This window comes from Podarcis erhardii (assembly GCF_964252035.2).
Source record: "Podarcis erhardii genome assembly, chromosome: 1".
In the NCBI taxonomy this organism is placed as follows: domain Eukaryota; kingdom Metazoa; phylum Chordata; class Lepidosauria; order Squamata; family Lacertidae; genus Podarcis; species Podarcis erhardii.
This window is the reverse complement of record NC_138497.1, coordinates 4009165-4029338: the sequence shown is the minus strand read 5'-3', so window position 1 is coordinate 4029338 and position 20174 is coordinate 4009165. Positions and strand designations below refer to the sequence as shown.

Genomic DNA, 20174 nt, shown 5'->3' with positions numbered 1-20174 from the left:
CTTCGTGACGCCCTGGACCAGAGCACGCCAGGCACTCCTGTCTTCCACTGCCTCCCGCAGTTTGGTCAGACTCATGTTTGTAGCTTCGAGAACACTGTCCCACCATCTCGTCCTCTGTCGTCCCCTTCTCCTTGTGCCCTCAATCTTTCCCAACATCAGGGTCTTTTCCAGGGAGTCTTCTCATGAAGTGGCCAAAGTCTTGGAGCCTCAGCTTCACGATCTGTCCTTCCAGTGAGCACTCAGGGCTGATTTCCTTCAGAATGGATAGGTTTGATCTTCTTGCAGTCCATGGGACTCTCAAGAGTCTCCTCCAGCACCAGAATTCAAAAAGATGTAGCAATAGTCAACTTGGATTGCTATAAGAGAAGTTTAAGCACATACACGCAGAATAAGTCTATTGTCAGGAGTGAGCCAGCAATAAATCACATGGAGCACATTAACTCTTTATTAGAAGAAACAAGGTCTGCTCCGGAGTGCCAGGCCTAATACGCACACAACTCTTCTCAATAGCTCTTGCCCCTGTGAAGCATTTGTGGAGACCTTCCCACAACTGCCTAAGTCACCTCCTCTCCCGGGTCCTTCCCAAGCAATCTGAGACTATGCCAACATACCTGTCTTTGCTCCTCCTGCTTCACACCTCTCCTGGTCCTGGGAGATCAGAAGGGAGGAGAGAGCGTTGCAGCAAGAGGGGCAGACACCCTGACTTCTTCACCAGCTTGACTCCTCTCTGCTTCCCTCATCCCTCTCTCCTGCTTCTGCTTCGAATTTTGGACTTCTCTCTGACACAGACTCTCCCAGCTCACCAAGCCTTGTTAGCCCTTCAGCTTCCGACACCTCCTCTTCTCAGTCTTCTCCCTCTGACTACTCATCGTTGTCCCACCGCCACCACTCCCTGGGCTCTGAGCCTTCTTCCCTTGGGGGTCCCCCAGCTGTACAGTAGGACAATTAAGTGAAGGGAGGTGCTGTTGCACTTACCGTATTTTTCGCTCTATAGGACGCACCGGACCATAGGAGCGGGAGAACAGGGGGAAAAAAATATCCCCCTCTTTGCGCAGTGCCCCTTCAGCGAAGCGGCAGGAGAAACGGAGCCCCTTCCATTTCTCCTCCCGCTTCGCTGAAGGGGCGCTGCGCAGCTCTCCCTCTCTGTTGAAGCCGGGAGAGTCTTGCTCGCCCGTCTTCAGCAAAAGGAACCCGAAGCCTTCGGAGTGCAGCGCGAGTTCCTGCTGCACTCCGAAGGCTTCAGGCAGCTATCCCTGAAGCCTGGAGAGCGAGAGGGGTCGGTGCGCACTGACCTCTCTCGCTCTCCAGGCTTCAGCGAAAGCAACGCGAAGCCTCCGGAGCGTGGAGGGAGCGCTCCCTCTGCGCTTGGGAGGCTTCGTGTTGCTATCGCTGAAGCCAAGGAGCCTGCATTCGCTCCATAGGACGCACACACATTTCCCCTTAATTTTTGGAGGGGGAAAAGTGCGTCCTATAGAGCGAAAAATACGGTAAGTCCTGCCCGTGAGTTTCCCTTTGGGGCATTTGATCGGCCACTTTGCAAACAGGAGGCTGGACGAGAAGGTTGGCCTGATCCAGCAAAAGACTCTTCTTACGATGCATTGTTAGCTAAGAAATCTTGATGATATAACAATAAGAATTTATTATTTCTGCCCCCCACATCTGGCTGGGTTTCCCCAACCACTGAACTGAGAACTTCATTCCTGCGCAGGTTCAAGGACTTTGCAGAGGTGGAGCCAGAGAAGTTTCAGAATAAAACCAACGGCATCACCCCTCGGCGGTGGCTCCTGCTTTGCAACCCGGGACTCGCAGAGTTAATTGCAGAGGTATGCAGCCCACCTGCAGTTGACTTTGCTCTGGCAGAAATCGCACCGTTTCCATCAAGGTGGATCGTATCCTGATGTACCTTGGACAGCAATAAGGCTGCTTCTGTGCAGGAGTTTATTCCATTTCCCTGTTAATTTCCACGTTGTACATGATGCAAAAGGCACTTCTATTCTGGAATATAGCATGCATTCAGAGATCATTTCTGTGTCATTGGTCTTCAGCCCCCTTAGCCCAAAAAATCATAGTAGCAAAGTGATGAAATTTGGGGCCGGTATCCGAACATAGCTTTGCCTACCATTTTCATGGGGAAACAGAGGCATGCCGTTTTTTAAAAAATATATTTATTTATACATTTCATTCATAAAACTAGTATATTGTGTGATTGTGAAAAGCAACAACTTCAAAACAGTTTACAAAAGATTTACGAAAGTTTATAGCTAATGCTTTGGATTAAAAACGGTTGCTTGTCCACAGTAAAATCGAGAAAAATTCACAATTCTACTTCAAAACATAACAAAAGTTAAAATGCGAAGAGATGTCCAGGCAACCTCTAATTTCTAAGCATGTGATGGTTAGGTTTGTCTAAACAGGAATGTTTTCAACAGGCGCCGAAAAGAGTACAGTGAAGGCACCTGCTTGATAATAATAATAAAAATAAATTTTATTTATCTCCCGCCCTCCCCAGCCAAAGCTGGGCTCAGGGCGGCTAACAACAATCAAAATAATCCAACGATTCTAAAAACATTTCATTATAAAAATTAATTAAAATCAAATTGATGGCAACCATAAGGCAAAATTCTGTGCAGATTGCCAAAGGAGGGGGGTCAGCTCTGTCTTGGAACAGCTCTGTCTTGCAGGCCCTGCGGAAAGATGTCAGGTCCCGCAGGGCCCTAGTCTCTTGTGACACAGCGTTCCACCAGATTGGAGCCACAGCTGAGAAGGCCCTGGCTCTCGTTGAGGCCAGCCTAACCTCTCTGTGGCCTGGGATCTTCAATAGGCAGGGAGTTCCAAAGTTCTGCCGCACTAAACTATCAAGTTCTTACAAATGCAGAATGGGTGTTTTGCGACGCCTGTCGTGGTGCCAGTTCCACCGATCGAAGTGGTCAGGCGGGTGCATGTAAGGCTGGCACGGTAAGAGGCAGGAAAAAGTCTTTTTTGGGGGAGGTGAGCAAATACCTCGGAAAGGCTGCTTGTCTTGAGGCAGGTGGTCTGGATGTCTCAAGCCCCCCGCTTCTCTTTTACAGAAAATAGGAGAGGAGTACGTCAAGGACCTCAGCCAGCTGACGAAACTGCACCGGTTTGCCAACGATGAGCTTTTCATCCGGGAAGTGTCCAAAGTCAAACAGGTAAGCGGGTGGAGGAGCTGGGCGTCTTCTTGTCGACGCTGCAGCTGGAGAGGAGGCAGGATTCTGCTCCTGAGATGCCTGGGAGACGCTGGACTTCACAGCAAGCAAACGTGGTGGCTGGGGGGGGGGGGGACAGCCACACGGCCTGTGATGGCTTGTGTATGCTCTTTGCAATAAGCTCACTCAGAGAGAGATTATTTTACATATGGGACGCGGGTGGCGCTGTGGGTTAAACCACAGAGCCTAGGACTTGCCGATCAGAAGGTTGGCGGTTCGAATCCCCGCGACGGGGTGAGCTCCCGTTGCTCGGTCCCTGCTCCTGCCAACCTAGCAGTTCGAAGGCACGTCAAAGTGCAAGTACGTCAAAGAGCAAGTAGATAAATAGGTACCACTCCGGCGGGAAGGTAAACGGCGTTTCGTGCGCTGCTCTGGTTCGCCAGAAGCGGCTCAGTCATGCTTGCCACATGACCCAGAAGCTGTACGCCGGCTCCCTCGACCAATAAAGCAAGATGAGCGCCGCACCCCCAGAGTCGGCCACGACTGGACCTAATGGTCAGGGGTCCCTTTACCTTTCCTATATTCCTAATATGTATGTATTAATGTTTCCGTGCGCTGCTCTGGTTTGCCAGAAGCGGCTCAGTCATGCTGGCCACATGACCCGGAAGTTGTACACCGGCTCCCTCGGCCAATAAAGCGAGATGAGCGCAGGAGGGGCCCACGATTTACATCTTAGGAGCCTACACAACACAAAACACTGTTGCTGTATGCTGGTTTTATTTTATTTGTTTTTCATCTTATGTTTTGGAAATGTACATCCAGGGTTTTCCCCCCCTTTACATTTTTTGGGGGCCCCCAGGAGAGTGGGGCCCTAAGCTAGAGCTTGTTTAGCTTATATGTAAATCCAGCACTGTTCACACATGATTCCACTCTCTTTGCTTTGCAGTGCTTCCCCCCAAATGTTACCTTTGGGGGGGCAGCCTTGCATTACATGGCAGCAAAACAGGATGGAAAGGCCCAGGAAATTTCTGTTCTATGAAAAGTTACGGGATTGTGGCAGGAGATTAAGGGACGGACCCCGGTTGGGAAAGGAACTGTATGTTGACTCTGAAACATTTGCAGGTGCAAACGGTGTTGAAAAGGAGGGTTGTGTGTACCCGCGCCAATATTGTCATGAAAGCAGAGCATCATTAATGCACAATTAAAAGGACATCCCGGGAACGGCATTAGGCAGAGGGCTGCTGTATCCAGTGCCTTCAGACCATGCCTTGCTGGCTATATTTGCTGCTGCTTTGAGCGATTGCTCCCTCCCTCTGCTCTCTCAGGAGAACAAGGTCAAGTTTGCCCAGTATTTGGAGAAGGAATACAAGGTGAAGATCAACCCGGCTTCCATGTTTGATGTCCAGGTCAAGAGGATCCACGAATACAAGCGGCAGCTCATGAACTGCCTGCACATCATCACCATGTACAACCGTGAGTAAGGACATGGGGGCAGCTGGGCAGCCTGGGCATTCGTGGTTAGTAGGCAGTGACAGCTTCACTTCCTAGGTGTCTTGGTGGAAAAGACGAAGAAGAAGAGGAGGAGTTTGGATTTGATATCCCGCCTTTCACTCCCCTTTTGTTGTTGTTGTTTAGTTGTTTAGTCGTGTCCGCCTCTTCGTGACCCCCTGGACCAGAGCACGCCAGGCACTCCTGTCTTCCACTGCCTCCCGCAGTTTGGTCGAACTCATGCTGGCAGCTTCGAGAACACTGTCCCACCATCTCGTCCTCTGTCGTCCCCTTTTCCTTGTGCCCTCCATCTTTCCCAACATCAGGGTCTTTTCCAGGGAGTCTTCTCTTCTCGTGAGGTGGCCAAAGTCTTGGAGCCTCAGCTTCAGGATCTGTCCTTCCAGTGAGCACTCAGGGCTGATTTCCTTCAGAATGGATCGGTTTGTTCTTCTTGCAGTCCATGGGACTCTCAAGAGTCTCCTCCAGCACCATAATTCAAAAGCATCAATTCTTTGGTGATCAGCCTTCTTGAGTCTCAAAGCAGCTCACATTCTCCTTTCCCTTCCTGCCCCACAACAAACACTCTGTGAGGTGAGTGAGGCTGAGAGACTTCAGAGAAGTGTGACTGGCCCAAGGTCTCCCAGCAGCTGCATGTGGAGGAGCAGGGAAGCAAACCCGGTTCACCAGATTAGAAGTCCACCGCTCTTAACCACTACACCATGCTGACTTTCATGTTGTGTTCTCCTTTCTCTCCCACAGGCATCAAGCGAGACCCCATGAAGCTGTTTGTGCCCCGGACGGTGATCATTGGCGGCAAAGTAAGCGATGGGTTTGCGCTGCACATTTCGAGAGGGGACAGACTAGGATCTGCTGGGGTGCCTCTTTTGGGCTGCCCTTGGAAGTGCCTGCCTGCCTGCCTGCCTGCCTTGGACTTGTCAGTGGCCAACGTACCACATCTTGTGGGAGGGAGTTCCACCGATGAATAATTAAGCCCTGTGTGAAGGAATGCTTTTCTTCACCCTTCCTGATGCTACTACCCACCCAGAGTGCTAGTGTTACGGGAGAATGAGAAAAACACCCCCCTAAAGCATAATTTCATGTACTTCTAACGTGACCACACACCACCACCACAAAAGGAGAGTGTGAGGTGTTGATGGGGAATTTGTGCAGCTGAAAAGTCTGCTTAAACAACAACAAAAATACATCTAGAAATTATCTGGAGGGTCCTGGTTTCAGGGAGGCTAGGGGGAAGCGCAAGGATGCCCTCTTTATTGTGGATTCTGTTGGAAACACGCCCAGGAATGAGGCATTCCCAAAGTAAAGGAAGGATTGAACTCTGATTAATAAGAATACACACAGAGGCTTGAACCAGCAAGACTCTGGGAAGGGTGCGTATAATAATCTCTCCCCCCAGCCCCTGGCCCAGGTTGTTTTATTCACAAAAGAGCTTTTTACAGAGTGTTCATAAGAACCAATCAGATTTCTTCTGAGCATTTCAACAAACCCCACTTGGGGACAAAGTTAAACTACAAACACTAGTTAAGCATGCATACTTTTGGGGTAAATGAATGAAAACTACAAAGGAGTGCATTCAGCAACCCCGGAGGTCATAAACAATCAATACACATGATAAGAAGGATGGCCAGCGATCATTATCACCTTTATGTGAAACCTGTTTCCTGGCCCTAAAATTAACATTCTAAGATTAACATATCAGAAAAGCTACATCAAAGAAACTGCCCACTGTCTTTGATGACCCAGGACGGCTGTCTGTCTAAGTGACTTGTGAAGAAAGAGAAATGGAACAGGGATGCAGAGGTGTGGATTGATCAAGAATCATATCAAAATAGTTTAAACCCAGTCAACGCAATGCTTTCATTGCTGACACAGATGGCTTACTCTATATTTGTTATAATTTCTCATAGCAATCCCACCTGATCACTATACCAGCTGCCACTGTTCCTTCTAAGCGCTTGCGTTTCTGCCCTGCTTGCAGGCTGCTCCTGGCTACCACATGGCCAAAATGATCATCAAGCTCATCACTTCCGTGGGCCATGTGGTCAACAATGACCCTGTGGTGGGGAACAAGCTGAAGGTCATCTTCCTGGAAAACTACAGAGTCTCGTTGGCCGAGAAAGGTAAGGCCAGCATCGTCCATCACTGGCAAGAGCTGGCATCTAAAAGCCTTGAATCATTTCTCCTGGCAAATGGGCCTAAGAGTCAAAATGTGTTTCAAACTGCACTTGTGCCTCATTGGCTTTCCCTACGACATTTTTCCTGTTCTTCGTGGGTCCCTCTTCCTTTGGCTAAAATGTTGGGGGCGGGAGAACATATCTGTGGTCCTCTAGATCAGTGTTTCCCAACCTTGGGCTTCCAGCTGTTTTTCAGACTACAATTCCCATCATCCCTGACCACTGGTCTTGCTAGCCAAGGATGATGGGAGTTGTAGTCCAAAAACAGCTGGAGGCCCAAGGTTGGGAAACGCTGCTCTAGATATTATTCAACTCCACCTGAACGCCAATTGCTGGAAACTGAAGGAAGGGAAAGGGCTCTGGGGCCCATTGGGTTGTATTGTATCCAACTAAGTTCTACTCTCAGAAGAACCATTTAAATTGATGACGATGACTAACTTGGGTCCATTGCTTTTTGCGGAATCCAGTCTTCACATGACAGAGGGCTTGCAGTAGAGCTTCATTAACAGACCTCAAACATTTGATGGATTGATGGATTGCATTTATAATCCCGCCTTTTTCTCCAAGGAGCTGGTTGTCCCCCTCCTCATTTAATATCCACAACCTCCTTGTGGGGTAAAGGTAAAGGAACCCCTGATCATTAGGTCTAGTCGTGGCCGACTCTGGGGTTGCGGTGCTCATCTCGCTTTATTGGCCGAGCCGGCGTACAGCTTCCGGGTCATATGGCCAGCATGACTAAGCCGCTTCTGGCGAACCAGAGCAGCGCACGGAAACACCGTTTACCTTCCCGCTGGAGCGGTACCTATTTATCTACTTGCACTTTGATGTGCTTTCAAACTGCTAGGTTGGCAGGAGCAGGGACCGAGCAACGGGAGCTCACCCCGTCGCGGGGATTTGAACCGCCAACCTTCTGATCGGCAAGTCCTAGGCTCAGTGGTTTAACCCACAGCACCACCCGCTAACCTTGTGGTGTAGGTTAGGCTAAAAGGCAACGACTGGCCCAAGGTCACCCAGTGAGCTTGATAGCTAAATGGGGATTCGAACCCTTGTCTCTCCCAGGTCCTACTCCAACACTTTCTTCTTCTTCTTTGGTGATCCCTTGTAGCCGAGTAAGATTGTCTTCCATAAACACGGTCTTAACAGTGAGTCCGTAAGTGACTGTGGAGGCCAATTCTGGATCCACGCATCCTTCCACAGTGGGGACATAGGTTTCTGAGTAGGAGTTGATCACGGTGTGGATTTGCCAAGCGTGCCTTCCTCTTAGCACGTTTCGCCCTTGTGTCCTGAGTTCGAGTGTCTTCAAAGCCCAGGACACCTTTGGTCAAGGCTGTTCTCCAACTGGAGCGCTCGCAGACCAGTGTTTCCCAGTTGTCAGTGTTTATACTACATTTTTTAAAGATTTGCCTTGAGACAGTCTTTGAACCTCTTTTGTTGATCACCAGCATTACGCTTTCCATTTTTAAGTTTGGAATAGAGTAGTTGCTTTGGAAGACGACAATCAGGCATCTGCACAACATGACCAGTCCAATGAAGTTGATGTGGAGGAATCATCGCTTTGACACTGGTGATCTTTGCTTCTTCCAATACACTGGCATTAGTTCGCCTGTCTCCCCAAGTGATGTGTAAAAGCAAACAGTGTTATACCAGGTCAGGCTATTGGCCCTAACTCGAAGTTGTCTCTTGGGCAGAAAAGGTGCTTAACAGCTTCTCCCTCAGCCTTTATCACTATTATTATTATTATATTATTATTAGTAGTAGTAGTAGTAGTTTTCAATTACAATACAGTGGTGCCTCGCAAGACGAAAAGCAGTTTTTTCGTCTTGCGAAGCAAGCCCATTGACGGCTTAGCGGATTAGCGCTATTATCGGTTTAGCGGCTTTTAGCGGCTTAACGGCTTAGCGGATAAGTGGCTTAGCGGCTTAGAAAAAGGGGGGGAGGGGGAAAAACCCCGCAGGAACTCGCAAGACATTTTCGTCTTGCGAAGCAAGCCCATAGGAAATTCTTTTTGCGAAGCACCTCCAAAACGGAAAACTCTTTTGTCTAGCGAGTTTTCCGTCTTGCGAGGTGTTCGTCTTGCAGGGCACCACTGTAATCCAATAAAATCCTCATTATAACAAAGCCAAATTATAATACAATTAGTAATACCAATAATTCAGACGCCAAATTATACAATTTAGGTAGCCTCCCACGTGCTAGAATTGATGCTTTACTTTATTTCTGTGTTCCAAAATCTTCTAAATTTCAATTACTCTCAAGTCAAAATAACGTTAAATCCCTTATACAGCAACTGCAATTTTAACAACTTCCATTTGTATTGACACATTGAATGATTTATAAAGCTACAGGCGAAGCATTCAAACTACATCCTTGTTCTTCCTGTGAGTGGCAGTTATTCTGTCCGTAATGTTTCTTCCTGTCCTTGTAAAATGTTACGTCTATCTTTTCCTGGTTGTTGCTGTTCTCCATCATGCCTTGGGCAGAGCTGATATCCCATTGTTGTTTCAGAAGTTCTCCATTCCTCTGTCCCGTGGTTCATTGTTTGCAACTTTAGCAGCAGCTGCCGAAATCACACTGTCCCAATAAATATCCTGTTTTCGCCATTTTTCTCTCGGCCTGGGAAGGAGAAGAAGCTGTTGAACTTCAAATAACTCAGTACTGAACCTTATCAACTCCTTGGCAAGCTCACAGATTCCTCTCCCTCAGCCTTTAAATTGGAAAAAGCCAGAAATTGAAATTGGGACATTTTTTCCCAGTTGCCCCACTGAGCTACACCCTTCCCTTTCCTCTAGGTGCAAGGCAGTTTGATATGTCCATATAACACAGTTGCTTGTTTGATTCTGCATGGGGTTTTTTTCTGAATACCTGCTGCAAGCCGTCATTTTTGGCTGTGACAGAAATTGAAAATAATAATAATAATGATGATGATGATGATGATGGACTGCAGGAATGGCTAAAATTGCACCCTCTTGGCAGTGATCCCAGCCACAGATCTTTCGGAGCAGATTTCCACGGCAGGCACCGAAGCGTCTGGCACTGGCAACATGAAATTCATGCTGAACGGAGCCCTGACCATTGGGACAATGGATGGCGCCAACGTTGAGATGGCAGAGGAGGCTGGAGAAGAGAACCTCTTCATCTTTGGCATGAGAGTGGAGGATGTGGCTGAGCTGGACCGGAGAGGGTGAGTATGGCAGAAGCGAAGGTCTCGCCCACACTTTTTACTTGACCTGTATTTTGATTGGATTGTGCACAGATGAATTCCACACACACACACACACACACACACACACACACACACACCGGTTCCAAGAGCTTTTCTCTTTCTTCTTTTAAAAATTTTTTAAAAATATATTTACAGTGGTACCTCTGGTTACGTACTAAATTCGTTCCGGAGGTCCCGTTAAAGCATCCATGATTAAATGGGTGCAAGATATTGGGGAAAATATTATGCTTGAACAATGGGAAAAATTGTGGAAAGATGATATGAAATTCACTGTGTGTTATATATTGAAATAAAATTACCTTAAAATGCAGCATAGATGGTAATTAACACCTGAAAGAATAGCAAAAATGAATAAAAATTGTGGCGATGTCTGCTCTTGATGCAGCACAGAAAAAGATACTGTGACGCACATATGGTGGAATTGTTTAAACATCAAACAATCTTGGGAAACAATATATAATGAAATGAAAAAAAATGTTCAGATATTCATTTAGGAAAACATCAGAAAGTTTTCTATTGGGAATAGTGGCAGGAAGTCTAAAGGAAGAGGACAAGACAGTATATTTGTACACAACAGTAGCCGCAAGGCTATCGGTTGTGAAAAATTGGAAAAGTGGTATTATACCGACAAAAATAGAGTGGCTTGCCAAATTATTGGAGTATTACAATATATCCAAAACAATGGGAGAAATTGGAAGGATCTCAAAAGAGAAGATAGACAAGGAGCTTTTCTCATTGCTCCACGGTTGTGCCTTGAAAAATTTGATCTTGCCCACTGAATTAGATCTTATCCAATTCACAGAAAATCCAGAGATTTTGCTTATGGTAAGATCAGATTTTTGACCCCTTGCATATGTTAATGGTGCAGATCAATAATTACTCAATAATTTGAGTGACCCTACAGTTTGGAGGTGGCTGTTATGGCAGTTCTGTTGGCAAAGTTACTTTGCCTAATACAGGTGGAGTCCGGAGAAATGCAAAAACCAAACATCACTGAACAAAAACGGTATATAAATTGAAGAGGAAGACTCCCTCCGAATTGCACAGCCAGTCAGAGCATGTGCTGCCTCAGTAAATGTGATTCCTCCATGTGAAACAATACTTCCACCTATCTCCATCTTGACAAGTTGGCTTTCATGTGAGCGTAATTAACCCTTAAGTTACAAACCAAATGATCCCTGCTGCTGAACTTCCAACAGATTTTCCTCACCAAATCAAGGGAGTTCACATGTCTGCCCCTCCTGGTATAACAAAGTGAGATAGCTGAGGATGTCTTGTGACTGCAAAGCCAGGAGCACGTAACAAAGGGCCTTCTCGGTGGTGGCAGAGGGCCTTCTCGGTGGTGGCGCCCACCCTGTGGCGCCCACCCTCCCATCAGATGTCAAAGAGAAAAACAAGTACCAGACTTTTAGAAGACATCTGAAGGCAGCCCCATTTAGGGAAGCTTTTAATGTTGAATAGGTTATTGTATTTTGATATTCTGTTGGAAGCCACCCAGAGCAGCTGAGGAAACCCAGCCAGATGGGCAGGGTATAAATTATTATTATTATTATTATTATTATTATTATTATTATTATATTAATTTTAATATACATGGCCATCGGTAGTATTCAATATGTGTGCTAAAGGTTTTCCTCCCTCTTTCCATCAGGTACAAAGCTCAGGAATATTATGAGAGGCTTCCTGAGCTGAAGCAAGCTATGGATCAGATCAAGAGTGGATTCTTTTCACCAAAAGAGCCCGACCTTTTCAAAGATTTGGTCAACATGTTGTTCTACCATGACCGGTGAGTGGAGACCGCTTTGCAGAAACCTGTTGACAGCTTTGGCTAACAGTTGCTTGTGCCACACTCTGTAACTTGCCTGGCCTCTGTGCCTCAATCACAGCAGGGTCTGCTTTCCCTGACCCTCCACTCTGGAAAAAGTTTAAGGAACATAGAATTGGGACCCCAAGGGTCATCCAGCCCAACCCCCTGCAATGCAGGAATCTCTGCTAAAGCATCCAATCTCTGCTTCAAAACCATGGAAGGAGAGTCCACAACCTCCAGAGGGAGACCTTTCCGCTGTTGAACAGCTCTTACTGGGGTGTAAATATGTACAATTTTTTTGGCAAAGGGTGTTTAAGGGGATAGCAGAAATCACAGGGTTAAAGCTGACCAAAAGTCCAGAGGTAGCATCATTATCAATTTACGATGGGGTGGAACGCAGCAGCTAAAAAAGCCAATGCAATTCTGGGCTGCATCAATAGGAGTATAGCATCTAGATCAAGGGAAGTAATAGTGCCACTGTATTCTGCTCTGGTCAGACCTCACCTGGACTACTGTGTCCAGTTCTGGGCACCACAGTTCAAGAAGGACACTGACAAACTGGAACGTGTCCAGAGGAGGGCAACCAAAATGGTCAAAGGCCTGGAAACGATGCCTTATGAGGAACGGCTAAGGGAGCTGGGCATGTTTACCCTGGAGAAGAGGAGGTTAAGGGGTGATATGATAGCCATGTTCAAATATATAAAAGGATGTCACATAGAGGAGGGAGAAAGGTTGTTTTCTGCTGCTTCCGAGAATGGCTCCAAACTACAAGAAAGAAGATTCCACCTAAACATTAGGAAGAACTTCCTGACAGTAAGAGCTGTTCGACAGTGGAATTTGCTGCCAAGGAGTGTGGTGGAGTCTCCTTCTTTGGAGGTCTAAGCAGAGGCTTGACAACCATATGTCAGGAGTGCTCTGATGGTGTTTCCTGCTTGGCAGGGGGTTGGACTCGATGGCCCTTCTGGTCTCTTCCAACTCTGATTCTATGATTCTATGGAAGGTTCACTGGCTATGAAGGACTTGCTCACAAATTTATTGACAGCCGCACGAATTATTACAGCTAGGAAGATGGAAGGGGCAAGCAGAAAATAAAATGTTATAATGGTACAAAGAGGTTTGTGATATAAGCTATTAATGATAAATTAGTGTGTGCCATTAAGGTAAGATGGGGAATATGCAGGAGAAATGATTTTTGAGGAGATACAGGGGTTGTTTGTAGAATTTGTACTGTTAAAACGGAAAAGGGTCAAACCATCGCAAGTGGTGTTGAAATTTTGGGAGGTTGGATAGCTATAATGGAATGGTCTCAGGGAGCACATTTTTATGATTATGTGTGATTAATTCTTGATTTAATAATAAAAAAGTGAAAGGGGGGGAAAGGTTCTTCCTGATGTCAGGGCCTGTTGAGGACCCTGTTTTTATTTTGACAGGACACTGGACTTTGATGGTGGCCTTCCTATTTATGTGTAAAATAATAATACAGTGGTACCTCGGGTTACATACGCTTCAGGTTACAGACGCTTCAGGATACACACTCTCCGCTAACCCAGAAATAGTGCTTCAAGTTAAGAACTTTGCTTCAGGATAAGAACAGAAATCGGGCTCCAGCAGCGCGGCGGCAGCAGGAGGCCCCATTAGCTAAAGTGGTGCTTCAGGTTAAGAACAGTTTCAAGTTAAGAACGGAACTCCAGAACAAATTAAGTACTTAACCTGAGGTACCACTGTAATACAGTCATACTTCGGGTTAAATATGCTTCAGGTTGAGCATTTTCAGGTTACACTCCGCGGCGACCTGGAAGTAATGGAACGCATTACTTCTGGGTTTCGCTGCTCGCGCATGCACAGACGCTCAAAATGACGTCACGCTCATGCGCGGAAGCGACGAATCATGACCTATGCATGCGCAGACGCAGGTTGTGTTCGCTTCAGGATGCGAACGGGGCTCCGGAACGGATCCCGTTTGCATCCGGCGGTATCACTGTAATAAAAAAGGGTCTTCGTTGTTCAGGCACAAGCCCCCCTAACGCCCGCTCTGACTCCTTCCTCGAATAGGTTCAAAGTCTTCGCAGACTACGAAGCTTACGTCAGATGTCAAGACAACGTCAGTCAACTCTACATGGTAAGCTGGGCGGAGGGCGTTTGGCTGCTGCCAGCGGTCTCCTGAGATCACCTTACCCTGTGTGTAAATGCACTCGCTTCGATCGGCCAAACTGGCCCCATTCCAGGCACCGCATAATGCCCGTTCCACATTTGTAAGAAGGGCTTTCAAGCGAGGTGCTAGGAGAGGCTGGAGGGAAGCCCAGGGGGGCCTCGTACCATTGCTCACCTTCCCAGATTCTCCGAAATGGAGCGAGAGGGAAAGCGCCCCCCCCCCAACACCACGGCCCTTTTTCTGGAGTTCTCCCAATATGCATGGTCCTCTGGGACAGCAGGGAGGAGAGGAAGTTGGTCCAAAATGCAACAGATTCCTGGCTGAGCGTTCCCCTATAGCTGTTTTAAAACAGCTGCACTAGTTTTCAATTCGTTTCCAGGCCCAGTTCGAGGTGCTCATATTGGTGTTAATGCCCTGGGACACAGGTGGCGCTGTGGTCTAAACCACTGGGTCTCTTGGGCCTGTCGATTGGAAGGTCGGCGGTTCGAATCCCCGCAACAGAATGAGCTCCCGTTGCTCTCTCCCAGCTCCTGCCAACCTAGCAGTTCAAAAGCATGCCAGTGCAAGTAGATAAATAGGTACCACTTCGGCGGGAAGGTTAGCGCCGTTTCCATGCGCTCTGGCTTCCATAATAAATAATAATAATAATAATAATAATAATAAATTTTATTTATATCCCGCCCTCCCCAGCCAAAGCTGGGCTCAGTGTCCCATTACGCCAGAAGTGGTTTAGTCCTGCTGGCCACATGACCCGGAAAGCTGTCTGCGGACAAACGCTAGCTCCCTTGGCCTGTAAGCAGAGATGAGCAACCCCAGAGTCACCTTTGACTGGACTTAACCATCCAGGGGTCCTTTACCTTTACATTTTACCTTTAATGCCCTAAATCAGTGCTCCCCAACCTTTTTATCGCCGTGGACCGGTAAATGTTTGATAATTTTTCCGTGACCCGCTTGTTTTGAGCTGAGTCCCCCCCTCCCTTCATGCACTTACCTCACGGCAGCTTCTCTTCCGTCCCCGCGTCTCCGACCTCGAGTCCTCAGTCCTCCCGTGGCGCCTCCTCCTCGGCCAATAGCATGAGGTTTGCCTTTCGGCCAATCAGGAAGCGGGAGGACCCGCTCCCTGATTGGCCAGGAGGAGCATCAGTGTAAGAATAGCGAATTTTCATTCGCTATTGTCACACAATGGGCGGGCTTGAGAGGGCGCAATGCTCTGCGCCTCGGCCGCCCGCCACAGTGAAATGATTTGAAGTTCCTCGGGCGGCCCGGTGCCGATTGATCCACGGGCCGGCACCGGGCCGCGGCCCGGGGGTTGGGGAACACTGCCCTAAATGACTCGGGTCCCAAATAATATAAGGACAAGCTCCTTCCCTACAGACTTTCTCAGGTGCTGAGTCCAGCAGAGGAGGTCCTCTTCATAGTTCTCCTGCCCTCAGACGCTCAGGGGTGTCAGCCTGGGGTGAGAGGACCTTTTCTGTGGTGGCCCCTAAGATGTGAAACTCCGTCCTCATAGAGGTGTGTCTGGCACCTTCATTATACAGCTTCCGGAGAATGCTGTAGATTCACCTCTTTACCTTGGCTTTGGACAACTGAGGTGTATTATTTGTGGCTGTAAGTTGTTTAAACCTGCTTTTAATACCATGTTTTAATGTTGTGACCTGGCCTGGAACCTTAAAAGAGAGAGAGGGGGAAAAACACTAGTGTAGCCATAAATACACAAGTTATTTAGCCTGCATACTTTCTGTCTCCCACGCACACCTGTGTTTAGTAAACTGTGGCCTTTTGTAGTTTCCTGGGTGTGCTTATTAACTCCATGCTTGATCACCTGTGGCTATTTCATCAGCATCCTTGTAGCTCAGATGTGACTCACCTGTGGCCCTCCAGGTGTTGCTGGACTAAAACTCCCTTAATTCCTGGCCATTAGCCATGCTGCTTGCTCAGGGTCCAAAACAGTTCTCCCTCCTCCCTCCTGTAGTTGAAATCCCTCCTTATTACAATTCTGCAGGTACAGTGAAGTTTTTCCTTCACTCCTATATTTTGAGATTCTTCTACATGCTGCACTTCCTATGTAGTTCTCCTCTTGTAAGATAACCACCTAGAACAGTGGTTCCCAATTGGTAGTCTGCAAACCCCAACTGATATCCATGGCACATACCCATTGACTGACTGTTTGTGGGCGCCGTGTGCTCGCACGGATCACGTGACTCGCACAAGAGCGAAGCCCGGAAGATGTACGTTTGCTCTGAGACATGTTGGCACCATTCACAAAACAAGAACTACTACGGAGATATTGAGATTTTCAAAAGAAGGGGGTTCGTGGCTTGGCTTTTGAAAAACAGGGGTCTGTAATTCCTAGCTAACTGGGAACCACTGACCTAAAATGTATAATAATAATAATAATAATAATAATAATAATAATAATAATTTTATTATTTATACCCCGCCCATCTGGCTGGGTTTCCTCAGCCACTCTGGGCGGCTCCCCACAGAATATTAAAAACATGATGAAACATCAAACATTAAAAACTTCCCTAAGCAGGGCTGCCTTCAGATGTCTTCTAAAAGTTATGTAGTTTTTATCTGCTTGACATCTGACGGGAGGGCGTTCCACAGGGTGGGTGCCACCACCGAGAAGGCCCTCTGCCTAGTTCCCCTGTAACCTCACTTCTTACAGGGAGGGAACTCCCAGAAGGTCCTCAGAGCTGGACCTCAGTGTCTGGGCTGGACAATGGGGGTGGAGACACTCCTTCAGGTAAAATGCTGTCTGATTTCCCTACCGTCAAACTTGGGGCTGGGTTAGGTTGGAACTTGAAACAAACCGTTGCTTTGGCCCGGAGTGTTTTGTTGAGCAGTCAAAAAGAACTCTGCACATGGAAATGAGAGACTTCCGGTTGGTCGCCCAGTAATGGCAGATGGGAGCTCTTTCGGCTGAAAGAGCCCCAGCACTGTGAAGCAGGGGGAGACCGCAAGAGCGTCACGGTCCCCCGGAAAAACCTCAGATCGGGCATTCTGAGGATCTGGTGATCCGGTGGGTGCCCTTTGGCGACCCCGGTAACCAGGGGGATTTGAGGAAGTCACTTAACAATGTTACCAAGATTGGTTTAATTACAAATAGGATGTTTGTTTGTCTGTTTGTCTGTTTGTCTGTCTGTCTGTTTGTTTGTTTGTTTGTTTGTTTGTTTGTTTGTTTGTTTTAAATTTTTTGGGAAATTAATTTAAAAATTTGAAGGGGAAAAAAGGAAATGAGACCTTTGCGACTCTCAGGTCAGCTTCTTCTTTTTGGCCTATCTCCTTTTCTCAGAACGCCAAGGAGTGGACCAAAATGGTGATCAGGAATATCGCCGCCTCCGGGAAGTTCTCCAGCGACCGGACCATTAAGGAGTACGCCCGGGACATCTGGGGGGTGGAGCCTTCCGACTTGAAGATCCCGCCCCCCAATGTGCCCCGGGACGTGGCGGACGAGATGCTGGCCAACGACACGTCCGAAAAGATGCACGTCTGAGTTTGCACGAGTCGCGAGGAGTTAGCTCTACCCGAGTAGTGAGTGTGCGGTCCTGTGTGGTTTGTGCGAGGCTGGCTCACGCTTGTTTAGTGACGCTAACAGTAGTTAAAAGTTGTGGGCTCTTTTTCTTTCTGCTTTTATTGGCGTTGAAAGGGGAATCTGACTTATTCCGTGAATTCTGCAGAAGTGTAAAGCGAGTTGAAGGGCACTTCTGAGTGTCATGAACCCTCCCCCTCCTCCCCCTCCCTTGGCAGCCTGGGAATTCCTAGTCCTAAGTCTCTTTTTCAAAGGTCCCAGGATGGAGCTGCTGTTGAACCTCCTGCAAAACCAGCTTCCAGGAGGGACCGATGGCAAGATCGAGTCAACAAGCTGCTCTTTTGCATCCTCAACTCTTTTTAAAGTTGAGTTACCCAAGGGATTGGTTACCCATCAGATAAACCCTTCGCAGAGGGTGTGGACCTGTCGGGGAAGAGAGGTGTGTCGAAAACGGTGGGAGCAGAATCCCTGGGGGTCTTAATGTTGCTGTCTCAGCCATCTTGTGGCCAAGGGTCTTCCCCCCAGAAAGGGGCCCCTGCTCCAACTTGCCTAAGATGGCATCCAGACTCCCTTTCTGCATTTCAAAGCTCTGTCTCTGAGTCTGTTGTTTTGGGTTGTTTTATTCTCCCAGCATTTGGCAAATGGCAGTCGGGTTTTCTGTGGCTTGTTATCTGCTCTGATTTGGAATTAAAATGTGGGTTTTCCCAGGAGAAGCACTGGAAGGGGGGAAAAAACCCACCCACTCAGATGCAGAAAGTACAGATGTGTGCCTGGAAAGTGGGGTGCAAAAGGACGTCTGGCTGAGCCCTATAATCTGTCCTACAGTCGCTGGACCAAAGTGCTTTTAACGGATACCCTGAAGTGCCATTGGTGCGCTCAGCAGGTACATGCCAGCTGCTTGCGCGCAGTGAGAAAGATGCGCTAGGAAGGGAAGAGAGATTGTAGTGCTTAAAATATCCACTTTTAGGTGCATTAATACAAAAAAGAAGCAGCAAACCCCACATCTATGCAAGGGCTGCATGCATCAGTTTGTGTTCTCCCCGCTTTCTTGTCTCCCGGGTCCACGCCACAAATCTTGCATTCCTGGAAATTCACCTGGTAAAATAAAAACGAAATCCACTCTTCCTGTTCATGGCTCGTTTTATTATCTGTAGCAATTTGAACTGGAGTATGGTGCAGCGTTCCTTGCAGGTGGCAGTGGCTTTTCTCTTCCTGCGTTGCTGCTGTCACTTAACACTCTGGAGGAAGTTTCTGTTTGGGAACAGGAGGGAAACAAAGAGGCATGATTTATATTCCTTCAACCGGGGGCCATGCCAAGTAGAGCGGTGCCCCGCAAGACGAACGCCTCGCAAGATGGAAAACCCGCTAGACGAAAGGGTTTTCCGTTTTGGAGGCGCTTCGCAAAACGAATTTCCCTATGGGCTTGCTTCGCAAGATGAAATGTCTTGCGATGTCCTGCAGGTTTTTTCCCCTTTTTTCCCCCTTTTCCTAAGCCGCTAAGCGGCTTATCAGCGGATCCGCTAAAAGCCGCTAAACCGCTAATAGCGCTAATCCGCTAAGCTGTCAATGGGCTTGCTTCGCAAGACGAAAAAACCGCTATACGAAGAGCCTCACGGAACGGATTAATTTCGTCTTGCGAGGCACCACTGTATCTACTTAGGCAGGGATGTCTTAAGCAAATATCCACCCAGCTGCCTCAGCATCTCACAGCCGCCCCCGAACTCACGGCGCAGAGCCGCCCGCAGCAGAAGAGCCCGCCGCAGCGCTTCAGTCAATGGGAGGCCACTTCCCCGGACTCAACTCTTGGGCCCCAGACTCTCAGCCTGGCGCCCCTGAGAGCCCAGCGCCCGGGTGCCCCGCACCCCTAGCACCTATGGGTAAGACGGCCCTGTAATTAGGCTGTCTTTAGGCTTGGACAGGGTTTCCCAAACTTGGCTCTCTATCTGTTTCTGGACTACAACTCCCATCATCCATGACCCACGGGCCCTGCTAGTTAGGGATGATGGGAGTTGTAGTCCCAAGTTTTGTAAAACTCTGGTGCAACATTTGGGCGGAAGAGTACACTCTGTATGTGGGTGCACATATATGCCATTTCAGTAAATATGGAAGGTGTGTTTGTTTTAAATTGGGGAAAGCGATCCACTTGCAGAAGACCAACCACTTCTGAGGATGTCTCCCCATCACCTAGGTCAAGTGTAGCCAATGCGGTTTCTTCTGTCTTATACTGGACTACAACTCCAATATAACATGGAGGAAGCCACATTAGCTCTGCAAGAACTTCCCAGCCACTGAAAGCCACCTCTGACCGCAGGGCCAATAATAAGAAGAAGAACTTATTATTTATAGCCTGCCCACAGGGCAGGAGCAACTACCAAGAAGGCCCTCTGCCTGGTTCCCTGTAGCTTCACTTTTCGCAGTGAGGCAACCGCCAGAAGGCCCTCGGCACTGGACTTCAGTGTCTGGGCAGAACAACGGGGGTGGAGACGCTCCTTCAGGTATACTGGGCTGAGGCCATTTAGGGCTTTAAAGATCAGCACCAACACTTGGAGTTGTGCTCGGAAACATACTGGGAGCCAGTGTAGGTCTTTCAAGACCGGTGTTATGTCTTGA

At 48.0% G+C, this 20174-nt stretch overlaps 2 protein-coding genes across 2 annotated transcripts in view; one reads left to right on the top strand and one right to left on the bottom strand.

Moving 5' to 3' along the window:
- Positions 1-18289, top strand: part of PYGL (glycogen phosphorylase L) — a 58971-nt gene extending 40682 nt beyond the window's left edge. The window contains exons 13-21 of the mRNA XM_081859832.1: positions 1709-1823; positions 3069-3170; positions 4493-4640; positions 5415-5473; positions 6652-6793; positions 9821-10028; positions 11722-11856; positions 13930-13996; positions 17328-18289. Of these exons, the coding sequence (XP_081715958.1) occupies positions 1709-1823; positions 3069-3170; positions 4493-4640; positions 5415-5473; positions 6652-6793; positions 9821-10028; positions 11722-11856; positions 13930-13996; positions 17328-17528 (1177 nt within the window). The 3' untranslated portion in view covers positions 17529-18289. The remainder of the gene's footprint in view (positions 1-1708; positions 1824-3068; positions 3171-4492; positions 4641-5414; positions 5474-6651; positions 6794-9820; positions 10029-11721; positions 11857-13929; positions 13997-17327) is intronic.
- A 397-nt stretch (positions 18290-18686) lies between these two features.
- The window catches only part of ABHD12B (abhydrolase domain containing 12B), a 28817-nt gene continuing 27329 nt past the window's right edge, over positions 18687-20174 (bottom strand). Inside the window, exon 13 of the mRNA XM_081864674.1 lies at positions 18687-18815. Within this exon, the coding sequence (XP_081720800.1) occupies positions 18791-18815 (25 nt within the window). The 3' untranslated portion in view covers positions 18687-18790. The remainder of the gene's footprint in view (positions 18816-20174) is intronic.